This window comes from Canis lupus, chromosome 6, assembly GCF_048164855.1.
Source record: "Canis lupus baileyi chromosome 6, mCanLup2.hap1, whole genome shotgun sequence".
Lineage (NCBI taxonomy): Eukaryota > Metazoa > Chordata > Mammalia > Carnivora > Canidae > Canis > Canis lupus.
Genome location: NC_132843.1, coordinates 18,131,310 through 18,145,225, shown reverse-complemented (window position 1 = coordinate 18,145,225; position 13,916 = coordinate 18,131,310). Strand labels below are relative to the sequence as shown.

The 13,916-nt window shown below is 41.6% G+C and overlaps 1 protein-coding gene across 4 annotated transcripts in view; it reads left to right on the top strand.

Annotated features, from left to right (window-relative positions):
- Window positions 1-13,916, top strand: part of ZNF521 (zinc finger protein 521) — a 275,157-nt gene that overhangs the window by 114,202 nt on the left and 147,039 nt on the right. For all 4 annotated transcript variants that reach the window (XM_072829089.1, XM_072829087.1, XM_072829086.1 and 1 more), the window contains one exon: window positions 1,207-4,559. In XM_072829089.1, the coding sequence (XP_072685190.1) occupies window positions 1,647-4,559 (2,913 nt within the window). In that variant the 5' untranslated portion in view covers window positions 1,207-1,646. The remainder of the gene's footprint in view (window positions 1-1,206; window positions 4,560-13,916) is intronic.

The following is a 13,916-nucleotide window of genomic DNA, read 5'->3' as shown; positions in this document are numbered from 1 at the left end:
TGCATGATGGATTGTCTTGAAAAGCAAAAAAGAAGTTTTACAACCTATTGGAGAAGGTCTTATTTTCCACTTGGACGTTAAGAAAGCAACAGAAATAGGAGTGCACGTCTGCCAAGAACATAGTTAAAAAACACCTAATACAAGGTAGAGTTACTTTAGGGGTAACTTGCTAAGGTTATATCTGGCTCTCAGTGTTGTTTGTCTTCTTTTTGTTACTCATAAATCTTTCAGCATTTACCATAATCATTTATCACTTTTCCTGTTTCCAGTTTTTCACAAGTCGCTTTGTCTCTGCTCACCTCAAAGTGCAGGTCCTGTTTGGCTAAGGAAGTTCATGCTGCTGAAGCTTTTGCAAAAGGAAGAAATGGTGGGCCACCTCTTGAACTTTCCAAACAAAATACACTGTTACAATCTGGCCCTTGTGAAACTCTCATTTTTTCTTGATCCTGACTGATCCTACCCACATGTAATATCTAGCAGTACCCTTCTAACATTTAATAATCCATTTTCTGGCCTATGGTATTCGAATCTTTCAGTTATTGAAGCAATCCTGGTTGTCTTTCATTACACAAGACGTAATTATTATTGTGTTCTCTCTCTTCCTTCATGTGCTTACTTTTTAATATTTTTTTGCTGAAAGCAATAAGGTCTGTATCAATAAGAACCCCATAAAAGATTTTGGTCTTCAGAATTGCCTTTTTATAGAAAAACAAGCAAAATGCAGAGGGAATTTTTTATTAAATATTAGACATCTGGGTTGACTGCATTAATTTTAAATCATTCCTGTAATATTTCCTCTTTTCATTTGGTTCTTCAGATGCTCACACAATATGCAAATCATTTTAGAATGAATACAGAAGAAACATTAAATATATTAAAATCTGCATTTTAATAAAATTGTCGATGTGTAATATATACCTTGCTTCTAAGGAAAAATGATAAAAAAGTAATAAAAGGGGGCAATTTAGACATAGAACTATTTAATATCTTTTTATATTTTACAACCTAGTAAAAAGTCAACGTAGAATAAAAGCTTTGGGCTTTTTAGATCTGAAAGTGTTCCACTCGAACCTTTTGTCCTCCCAGTTTATTTTCCCCCTCCGAAAGGTTCTAGACAATCCGACAGCACTTGTTGAGATGGTAGGGTCAACTCACCATCGAGCTCTCAACACATAAGATGACATGTTCCATTGCTTCTCATTGCAGATGGAGTGGATGTTGAAGATGATCCCACTTGCTCTTGGCCAGCTTCCTCGCCCTCTAGCAAGGACCAGACTTCCCCTAGCCATGGAGAAGGTTGCGATTTTGGAGAGGAAGAAGGTGGCCCTGGACTCCCATACCCATGCCAATTCTGTGACAAGTCCTTTAGCCGCCTCAGCTACCTAAAGCACCATGAGCAGAGTCATAGCGACAAACTGCCTTTCAAATGCACCTATTGCAGTCGGCTGTTCAAACACAAGCGGAGTCGAGACCGCCACATCAAACTCCACACAGGGGACAAGAAATACCACTGCAGTGAATGTGATGCCGCATTCTCCAGAAGTGATCACTTGAAGATCCACTTAAAGACTCACACGTCCAACAAGCCATATAAATGTGCCATTTGTCGCCGTGGGTTCCTGTCCTCTAGTTCCTTACATGGACACATGCAGGTTCACGAGCGGAACAAGGACGGGTCCCAGTCTGGCTCCAGGATGGAGGACTGGAAGATGAAGGACACTCAGAAGTGCAGTCAGTGCGAGGAAGGCTTTGATTTTCCGGAAGACCTCCAGAAGCACATCGCCGAGTGCCACCCCGAGTGTTCCCCCAACGAGGACCGAGCGGCCCTCCAGTGTATCTACTGCCATGAGCTCTTTGTGGAGGAGACTTCCCTCGTGAACCACATGGAGCAGGTGCATGGTGGGGAGAAGAAGAACTCTTGCAGCATTTGCTCAGAGACTTTCCACACGGTTGAGGAACTGTACAGCCACATGGATAGCCACCAGCAACCGGAGTCGTGCAACCACAGCAACAGCCCTTCGCTGGTCACGGTGGGCTACACTTCCGTGTCCAGCACGACTCCGGATTCCAACCTCTCAGTGGACAGCTCAACCATGGTGGAAGCTGCCCCGCCCATCCCAAAGAGTCGAGGGAGGAAGCGGGCTGCTCAGCAAACCCCTGACATGACGGTTCCCTCGAGTAAACAGGCAAAAGTTACCTATAGCTGTATTTACTGCAACAAGCAGTTGTTTTCAAGCCTGGCAGTTCTGCAGATACACCTGAAAACTATGCATTTAGATAAGCCAGAACAGGCCCATATTTGTCAGTATTGCTTAGAGGTGTTGCCCTCACTCTATAACCTAAATGAACATCTTAAGCAAGTGCATGAAGCTCAGGACCCCGGTCTGATTGTCTCTGCCATGCCTGCCATAGTCTACCAGTGCAACTTCTGCTCCGAAGTTGTCAATGACCTCAACACCCTTCAGGAGCACATCCGATGTTCTCACGGATTTGCAAACCCTGCCGCTAAGGATAGCAACGCGTTCTTTTGTCCCCATTGCTACATGGGGTTTCTCACTGACTCTTCCCTAGAAGAGCATATAAGACAGGTCCATTGTGACCTCAGTGGCTCCCGGTTTGGCTCTCCAGTTCTTGGAACTCCAAAAGAACCAGTAGTAGAAGTCTATTCTTGTTCTTACTGTACAAATTCGCCAATATTCAACAGCGTTCTTAAGCTGAACAAGCATATCAAAGAGAATCACAAGAACATTCCCTTGGCCCTGAATTATATTCACAATGGGAAGAAATCCAGGGCCTTGAGCCCTTTATCTCCTGTGGCCATAGAGCAGACGTCTCTTAAGATGATGCAGGCGGTGGGAGGTGCGCCTGCGCGTCCGGCTGGAGAATACATCTGTAATCAGTGTGGTGCTAAGTACACGTCCCTAGATAGCTTTCAGACTCACCTAAAAACTCATCTCGACACCGTGCTTCCAAAACTGACCTGCCCACAGTGCAACAAGGAATTTCCCAACCAGGAATCCTTGCTGAAGCATGTTACTATCCATTTTATGATCACCTCAACGTATTATATCTGCGAGAGTTGTGATAAGCAGTTCACCTCAGTGGACGACCTTCAGAAGCACCTGCTGGACATGCACACGTTTGTCTTCTTCCGGTGCACCCTCTGCCAAGAGGTTTTTGACTCAAAAGTCTCCATTCAACTCCACCTGGCCGTAAAGCACAGTAACGAAAAGAAGGTCTACCGGTGCACGTCTTGCAACTGGGACTTCCGCAATGAGACTGACTTACAGCTCCACGTGAAACACAACCACCTGGAAAACCAGGGGAAGGTGCACAAGTGCATTTTCTGCGGGGAGTCTTTCGGCACTGAGGTGGAGCTGCAGTGCCACATCACCACTCACAGTAAGAAGTACAATTGCAAATTCTGCAGCAAAGCCTTCCATGCCATCATCTTGCTGGAGAAACACTTGCGGGAAAAGCATTGCGTCTTTGAGACCAAGACTCCCAACTGTGGGACGAATGGGGCTTCTGAGCAAGTGCAGAAGGAGGAGGTGGAGCTGCAGACCTTGCTGACCAACAGCCAGGAGTCACACAACAGTCACGACGGCAGCGAAGAAGATGTGGACACCTCGGAGCCTATGTATGGGTGCGACATCTGTGGGGCCGCCTACACCATGGAGACTCTGCTGCAGAACCACCAGCTCCGAGACCACAACATCAGGCCCGGAGAGAGTGCCATCGTGAAGAAGAAAGCCGAGCTCATTAAGGGGAATTATAAGTGTAACGTGTGCTCTCGAACCTTCTTCTCTGAAAACGGCCTCCGTGAACACATGCAGACCCACCTCGGCCCTGTCAAACACTACATGTGCCCTATTTGTGGAGAGCGGTTTCCCTCCCTTTTGACCCTTACCGAACACAAAGTCACACACAGTAAGAGTCTCGACACCGGAAACTGCCGGATTTGCAAGATGCCTCTCCAGAGTGAAGAGGAGTTTTTAGAGCATTGCCAAATGCACCCTGACTTGCGGAATTCCCTGACGGGATTTCGCTGCGTGGTCTGCATGCAGACAGTGACCTCCACCTTAGAACTCAAAATCCACGGGACATTTCACATGCAAAAGACCGGGAATGGGTCCACAGTCCAGACCACGGGGCGTGGCCAGCACGTCCAAAAACTGTACAAGTGTGCGTCTTGCCTCAAAGAGTTCCGTTCCAAGCAAGATCTGGTGAAACTTGACATCAACGGCCTGCCATATGGTCTGTGCGCCGGCTGTGTGAATCTCAGCAAGAGTGGCAGCCCAGGCATCAACATCCCTCCCGGCACGAATAGGCCGGGCTTGGGCCAGAATGAGAATCTCAGTGCCATCGAGGGGAAAGGCAAGGCAGGGGGACTGAAGACTCGCTGTTCTAGCTGCAACGTTAAGTTTGAGTCTGAAAGTGAACTCCAGAACCACATCCAAACGGTCCACCGAGAGCTTGTGCCAGATAGCAACAGCACACAGTTGAAAACTCCACAAGTGTCGCCAATGCCCAGAATCAGTCCCTCCCAGTCGGATGAGGTAACTTGCCTTTTTACTCTTTGCTCTTTAACCTCCTCAAGAAACCCTTGCCACTCAATGTGTACGCTTTCTGCAGCTTTATTTATTGTCGTGTGCCGATAGATGCTTAGATTGAAATGCAGTGGGTCTCCCCCCCCACCCCATAGCCATTAGCCAGCAATTACTTGCTTCTTGATAAGCAGCATTTTGGCTCGAATGGTGCAAAATAGGACTAATTCCAGTCTCCCTAGGATATTGTCTTCTCTATGACTGAAGAGATCAGCGCTCATGCCAGCACCACTGAGATCTGGAATCTCAGCGTAGCTTCACCGCGAGTTGAAATCCCCAGCTATGACTTGTGTGTATGGTAGAGAGATAATGACATAAAAGTAAGATGCTATGGGCCAACATGCTGGCTTAGAGTAAATTAAAAAGAATATATATATTTGTGGGTAACAAATTGGGTAAGGGTGGCTCTATAATACCATGTTGTCAATACTCACTGTTTCTCTTTGTCTTCTGGGTGGTGAGCAAAATATTTTCTCACAACAGGATTTTTTAAAAGCCCCGACATTTAGCAAGTGCCACGTGCCTAATGTTCCTTTTAAAGGCTTCCCTTTAAATATCCCCAAGTCCTCACTCTCTGGGTTTGGGTTTCAAAATTAAAGTGGATTTTTTTTCTTAGTTTCAGAGTGGTTTCATGCCTTCTTTGCCATAATGAGTATGAAAAATAAGTTCATTTACAACGAAATAGTTTTATAAGTCACCCGTCCTTGAAGCTGAGCAGAGGATGGCTCATTCTATTATAATTTCTTTATGCTTTATCACCTGGTTTCTTAGCGTTCTTTCCACTTCCCTACCTGCCCCTATCTGGAGATCCATCCAAATGAAAACCCCAGGGAGATCTATCTCCCTTCAGTTTGGGGTCACTGCATTTTCCTTATCTTGTCTCCACACTCACACCCCCTTGGAGGTCCCCCTGCATGTCCCTGCAGATAGCCATCAGTCAGCTGGTAGGGGAGAGCTGGGAAGACTGACATAGAGCCCATCCTCCTGAAATGTGGCATCTGCGTGACAGGCAAGCTCCCAAACTTTGAAGCTGCTTTCCTTTCTCTCCTTCCAAGTAAATCTGCACCTTTCTCTCATTTAAATAAATGAAGTCCTTTCAAACTGATGAGGACAGCTGGAAGAGCATAGTTTTGATAATGGCTCAAGGCTCGTGTGTTGGATCTGGTAGTTTCTTTTGGTAGTTATTATCATATGAAGTGAATTACTGTTTTCCAACTTTTTAATCTCAAATGTGTTTATACCTATAGAAAAGCTAAAGGAATAACACAGTGATCCTGTGTGTGTGTGTGTGTGTGTGTATTCATATCCAGTATTGCAGATTTACCAGATATGAACGTTTTGTCATGTTTCTCTCTCTCTGCAACCTTTTTATTAACCTGAACCACATGAAAATAAGTTTTAGACATCATGATCTTTCTAAGAAGATGGATGTTTTTCTATTTAACCATAATATTATTAGTTAAGGCAATTAACTAAATCAATTAAAGAAATCAAATAGATCTGTGATGTCAACTATAAGATGTCCATATTCAAATTTACCCAGTTGTCCCCAAAATGTCTTATTTTTAAGATGCTTATGCACTAGAATTTTAGAAAAACATTTATGCAGAGAATTACTCCTCTCCCCCCAATTTGATTTTGCTACACTTAACAAATAGAGAGGAGTTTGTATATTCATGTGTAATTTAAATGGTGCACAAAATTGATTTGAAATGACTGCATTCGTGTGTGTGTGTGATTGTGGTGGTGTGTTCACTTAAAATCAAGCAAAATTGGGTTCTTGTTTCTTAGTAGATTGCGGAAAGGCATGTACCTGTTCCTGGCTTATGTTTTCTGATGTTCCTAAATTACCATATATTATTATATTACTTGAGGTGAGATTTATTTTTTAAATGAAGGAGGACATATGAATAGTCTTTACACGTTAATTTGGTTAGAATTACTGGCTTAGAGAGAACTTATCATTAGGGGATGGATGATTTTAATTATACTTAAAATCTTAATGATGAAGTTTAACTATATCCTGCACTTAAATAGAATAATGTATAAAATATTTGTAAAAGTACTTAGTATTTTGTAAATACTAATTACTTGCTAGTTGTAATTCCTTTTTATTTTATTTATAAGATTTTATTTATTTATTTATTTATCGATTTATGTATTTATTTATTTATTTGAGAGAGAGAGCTGGGAGAAGAGGGTAGCAGGAGTGAATGTTAAGCAGTTTCTATGCCCAATGCAGAGCCTGACACAGGGCTTGATCCCCCGACCCAGAGATCATAACCTGAACTGAAATCAAGAGTCAGATGCGAACCAACTAAGCCACACAGGCGCCCTTAATTGTGATTTTTACAATAGTGTTTTGTAAGCACCTAGATGCCGAGGATTAAAAGTGACTCTTTACACAGGAGAATATCTCCTTATTAAGGCTGATTAATAAGAGCATGTAGTGGTGTCCTTATCTGACCAGATAATAGGATTCAGTTGTACAGATTTCCTTTGTGCTTCAAAAGTTCACTAATGTTTGACATTTTTATCATTGTTATTATTTTTCCTTCATTATACTATTTAAGTCATAAAATTTCATGTGGTTACTTCCTTTCTGATATTCTCTGCACTTAAAAATATACAGTAGGCCATATTATTTGGACTTGACATAGAAAATTGTCTAAACATATATGAAATTTTACATAAACAAGCCCCAAAGTAATGCCTTAGCAAGAGAAAGACATATAATAAAAATTAATTTCTTTACATTCTTTGTTAGTCAAGCTAAGCTTCTGTGACTTCTCCTGTGTATCGTGTAAATTTTTTACCAAATAGGTAAAAAGAGAAGCTGTTACATAAGTCTTTGCCAAAACACAAATATGCCATGTGGGAGTAAATTTTATCACAAAAAGAAGTATGGCATGTATGTCTCCTGACTTCAGTGTCCTAGGTAGGAATGAAGGACTTAGTGCTGTAGGTGGTATTTTCATCTCTTCTTCTTGCTGAGGATTGAGACTTCAGAAGAGAAAAGAAGACCACAGGACATAATAAAACCTGGATACCCAGATATTGTCAAGAACAAGATTAGATTTTTTTCTGGACTATGACTTGTGATCACATAGGGATATTGGTAGACACTGGAATGGGTATTTCAAAGACTGAAAAGAATGTTTTTTTTTTGGTTGAGACTAGATTACCTATTTAAAAGGGATTTAGATATAATCTAAGGAAGGATAAGTACTGTGTAAATGCAATGCATGTGATCCAAGAAATGGATGAAAGACAAGGCACATGACACTTACAGGAGGATAATAGTAGGTAGCTGTCATGTAATGGGGAAATTTGAAATTGAAGACAAAAGATCTGAATGTGAACCCCTTTTCTTCTGCATAATGCTTTTCCGAATTTGTGAACATGTTTTCTTTGTGCCAAAATCCTATAATTATCAATCTAAATTTGCTATGGAGTCTTTGTTTTGAATAAAATGTTTGGGGGAACCTATTCATTTCCGTTTGGCTCTCAGAGATCGAGTATGATATACATTTATGCATCACCTATGATACCTGCGATGATTCCATAAATGGTAGAGCTTAACCTGACACAAGAAGAAAAATCTAGATTTTTCCAGACATGAAACACCTCGCAGAGTTACTGAAATTTACTGTGTGTTGAATAAATGTTAGTTCTTCTGGACTTCATTTACACTGGCTGGCCTGATCAAGTTCTGCCTCATTTAGACCTTAAAGTGTTTTCTTATGATGACATTAGAAGTGTGTGTCTTTCTGCTTCCATTTCTCCAGGACGTCTGATAGCTGGGTTTCTTCAAGGGGTTATTCACTCACATTTCAGCTCACACCATCCCTGCACGTTCATTGAAATTGCTCCTGCAAGGGTATCATATTGTGTCTGTGTTGCTGGGTACTCGTGCAAGTGCCACAGATTCAGCCAGAAGGGACCGTGGAGATCATCTCATTTTGCTGCCTTATTGTATAGACGGCAAAACAGACCCAGATAAGTTGAGATCTAAGATGGCACAGCTAGTAAGTGGTAGCAAGGAGCTCTGAGAATCCAGCTCTCTAACTCCAGGTTCAAGAATCTCTTTTCATAAATCCACTGGACTTTCCTCTAGCTGCTGTCTCATCCGTATTCTTTCCATAAAATCCTCTCTGTATTGCTGTCTTGTCTCCTGTTGTCATTCACTTCTCCCGCCCACTGCAAGGGATCGTCTGCTTCCATCACTTTACTGCAGCTGGCTTCAAGTCTCTGTCAATCCAATTGACCAATGCAATGCTTTTAGTTTTTTAAGAGAACTTATTATAGTTTACCTACTGTTTTACTTGTCACTGTTGGCCATTTCTTCTTTATCAAACCTCTGGCTCCCCACTCCCAGGTCCCGCAATAGACTGATCTGTAGCCTACCTCCTTTGTCTGCTCCTATAAGATTGTGCCCTGTTGCTACTCGCACTCTGCATACCCCCTCCATGTGGCCTCCTCCACTCCCATGGCTTCAGCTACCACATTTTTATGGATGACTTTCCAAAAGATGTCTCCAAAATGCAGGAGGAGGGAACTTTCAGGGGCTGATGGAAATATTCTGTATCTTGATTATGGTGGTGGTTGCACAACTGTATGCATTTATTAATACCCAATGTAAAATTAGTGAATTTTGATATGTGAATTACCTCTTGTTGGAACTGATTTTAAAAATGGTATCTATGACTTACACCTTCCACTGATATTCAGACCTATACACACAGCTGCCTGCTGGATAGATTCACTCACATGTTTCCATACACTTTAAACTCAGTGGGATCAAAACTGAACTCATCATCCTTTCTCCGAACCTGCTTCTTTTTTCACATTCTCTATTTCACTTGTGAAGCCACTGATTTTCTTGTCGCCCTTTTCCCCACACCCAGTTGGTCATCAAGTGATCTCTATTTCAGCTCATATATATTTCTTAAATCAATCCCCTCCTCTCCATCCCCTTACCACATTTGTAATTCAATCTCTGATCATCTTTCACTAAACTACTGAAGCAGCCTCCTAATTGTTCCCTTGGACTTTAGTCTTATCATCTTCAAATCCATCTCCACAAAGCTGCCAGAACAGTCCATCTAAAACACAAATCTGAATAGCATGTCCCTCCCTATTTGAAACACTTTACGTCTCTACCTCCATCCTTATAGGATAGTATAATATCCTTCTGTTGTGAAATATAATGTGAGGCAGTGTGTCTCACACTGCCTCTGTGTCTCACTAAGACTGCACTGTCTCCTCTACCCAGATAATCTCCCTCCTCCCAATAACCCTCCACCTTCCAAAAGGCTGTCCAACTTAGCCTTTCTTTGGAGGTCACCTACTCTAGAAGTCCTCCTATGACCCTGACTTCCCACCACAAACATCTCTCTTTCCCTTGAATGCCCTCTGTGTACAATATGTCATAAATATACAAAAATTGTCACATTGCTTTATAGTAGTTATACCTCTTGACATTTCTCTTCCAATGAATCCCTCAGGGTAAGAATTTACTCAATCTCATATTTCTAATACCTATGACAGTGCCAGGCCTACGGTAGGCAGATGCCTCTGTGGATGCGTTTCCTGGACCTGTATCTGGTTGGTGGCTCTCCCAGAGCCTTTTCCCATACATGGTAGTATGGCAGGATAACTGGCCATTTGGTCTTTCTTCATGCACGAGCCACCTGGTACAGTGACAGAAATCTAGAAGGTGTTGGATAAATGTGCATTCTTGTCCTGAGTGTGTTAACTATAGGATCACTAGCTACACTGTCTTACCCCATTTGGACTCAGGATGTTCCAATCGCCATTGATGTTGCATCAGTTTCTGGTTATTATCCTACTCTCCTTCAAGGCCTGCTTTCTCAAAAAAGTTGTAGTTGGTCTCACCAAGGTGGCCAGTGGTCTCTGGGTTCCAAAGAAAGCCTTTCCATCTCCATCATCCCTGTAGTGTGATGCAGAACAGAAGGCTCTTTCCTCAACATGCACCTCAGACTTCATTGCGTTTCTCTCTAGTTTTCTTCCTACTGTGGCCTATGGAGGTCTTTCCTCCCATGCTGCTTCTAAAAGTGCAGAGATTCTTTGAGGCTCATCCTTGGCCCTCTTTTTCTTCTCTGTCTACTCTCTCAGGAGGCATCTCACTTATTCATGTGGCTGTAACTCTGTGCTATGAATTCCCAAATTTCTATTCAGAACCTAGACCTCCTCTTAGTTTCAGATTACTGTGTGCTACTGGCAGCTTGACTTTTCCATTTTGAATCTCTTTTAGATGTTTGAAGTGTAATGAGTACAGTCTAAAGTCTTGGTTCTCTCTCCTAAAACCTATTCATTTTCCAGACTTCATTGTTTTAGTAAAGGGAACCACCCTACACCCAATTACTCAAGCAAGAAATTAGGGAGTCATTCCTGATTCCTCCCTTTTTCTCATTCCCCACATCTAATCTATTAATAAGTACTGGCTCTCTTGACTCTGCCTTTAACAAGTATCCCGTCTATGTCTTTCCGTCTCCAAAGCCATCCTCATGGTCTGGGCTGCGATCCTCGTCTGGATGCTGCAGTAGTCTCCTATTGGATCCCTGTCCATCTTCTGCCTGCTTCCAGTCCATTTCTCGTGCTGCATTGTCCAGCTGACATGTGAATTACATGGAGTCACTTAACATTCTTCAGAGACTTCCCCATGTCACTCAAATATAAGCCTAGGCCCCCCACCTTTCCAGTTTATGAAGCTACCCCCAATCTGGCTGTAGCTGCCTGCCCTCACCTTGCTGGGTGGCTTCTCCTCACACAATGTGCCTGGCCTCCTGGCCTCCTGAGTGGGGGTTTGCTTCCAAAGCTTCGCATGAACTGCTGGATTATCTGGGCTCCTCTTCCCAGTCAACCTGTCTGCACCTTTCTCATCAGTCAGATGGGCCTCCCCACAAAATTTTACCAAAGTTAGTCTCTTCCTTAGGATCTCCTTTTAAAATAATATTTTTTTTACTTGTTTATTTCCCAACATGCTTGTCATAAAGTCTCAATCAGTATCAGTTGAATAAATGGTAGAATAGTATATACTCGGTCTCTGGATGTATATGCATGTATATCTAGTAACTGATATGTAGAGATGTAAAGCTTACCCAAAAGTTCTTTCATGCTTTAAAATCAGGTTTGATTTAAAAAATTAAAATAAGCTAAAAGGCCTGAAGTTTCTAACAGTTGGACAATCATTTTCAATGTGAAGGTCTGTTGTAAATTTCTTGAAGTCAGCATTATATATATATATGTATATATACATATCATTGAAGTTTGATTTGCCAACATGTAGTATAACATAACACCCAGTGCCTGTTGCGTTAAGTGCCTTCCTCAGTGTCTGTCACCCAGACATTCCATCCCCCCACCCACCTCCTCTTCCACTTCCCCTTGTTCGTTTCCCAGAGTTAGGAGCCTCTCATGTTTTGTCACCCTCTCTAATTTTTCCCAGTCATTTTCTCTCCTTCCCCCTTTAATCCCTTTCACTATTTCTTATATTCCCCATATGAGTGAAACCATATGATGATTGTCCTTCTCTGATTGACTTACTTGAAGTCAATATTCTTTCTTTATGGTTTGTATCCTGAAAATGGCATTGTACATGGTGGTAATTCAGAATCCATTCAAGTTCCACAGTTCTCTTTTATTTTGTTTTATGCGATTAAAATTCCCACATAAGGATGGATTTTAAGTTTTTATATTTCAAATTGCCAATTCTAAGTTTTGCTAAGTTAGAAGAGCAAAAATTAGGTAAGCTTCTAGGTAAATAATATTTTAATATTTTAAAATAATAAGTAGACAATTTACATGACCAAATACATTTTTAAGATTCAAGATGTTCTCGATTTAGAGTGAGCTGCTTTGCCACGTTCAGATTTATTGTTGTTGTGTTCAATATTTGTTTGGCAGCTAGAGTGTGCTAGTACAGGGAGTTAATGACCTCTGGCAAAAATATCAGGGTGTGGGTCATGGAAGCACCTGCCTCACATCCACTCTTTGTCCCTAGTGCCATGCTTACCTAGCATTGACATTAAACACATTAAACTTGCCTCCACTACCATCCCTACATTTTTTGTACTTATTTCCAGTTCTGGATTTTTTTTTTTGCTGATGTGCTCCATATGGCTCCAATGTCTTTTTAGAACATACGAAATTCAGAAATAGGAGTGTTTTTGTATACAACCATGAATCTTGAATTGCACATCATATTAGTTCTTGGAGTACTGAGCCAAAAGAGCATAGAGTCATCCCATGTAGCAGCAGAAGTCTGTTTAGGGGGAGCATTTTACATTTCGGTTTATATGGTGTTCAGGTGGAAATTAGCAAATATTCAAGATGACTTTGAATGATGAAAGAAAATCAAGAGCTGCATTCTGGATCTCTTATTACAGTAATGCTTCACTCACCTATAGAGATGGGGTTTTCTATTAGATGTACTTTATCTTCCTAGAAATTTCCCTACAAATTGTCAAGTACTTTTAAAAAGCTTAAATAGCCATATCCTTATTTATACTTTTTGTTTTCACCTTTCCACATTTTTTTGTTGAAGTTTCTATCCTTAATCTGCCCTTCTCGTCCCCCACCCTCATTTCCTATTACTTATTTTCTATTAGTTATTACCCCCAGACAGACGACTAAAATATCAAATTTCAAATGTCGACCTTCTTCTGTGGCCCAGTCTTGGATTTTCAGCTACCTGTTTGACATTATCAATAATGCCTTCTGCTAGCCCTTTGACCAGATCAAATCATAATTTCTTCTTCCCCCAGTTTTCAACAGTGTTCAGCTTTCTTCTAGTTACTCTTATATGAAACTTTGCTTGTATGTCCCACTCTTCTCTACTAACCTTTTGGATCGACCACTCTCAAGCTACTGTATTGTGTCTGCTGTTTGCATCTCTTGTATTCTTTGTCCAGGTCATGCCTGTCCTTGCACACTGACTGCTCCCTTTCACACTATGCCTATCATAAAAGAAGTCTTGACCATTTTATTTATTTATTATTATTTTTAAAGATTTTACTTATTTATTCATGAGAGAGAGAGAGAGAGAAGTAGAGGGAGAAGCAGGCTCCATGCAGGGACCCTGATGTGGGACTTGATCCCGGGACTCCAGGATCACACCCTGGGCTGAAGGCGGTGCTAAACCACTGAGCCACCCGGGCTGTCCAAGTTTCAACCATTTTAGAAGTCCAAGTTCACACAAATCACATTCTCTGGTCACAATACAAACACATTATACAAGAAAAAAATTATCTTTTTAAAAATCTCCATAAATGTAAAAATTAAAAA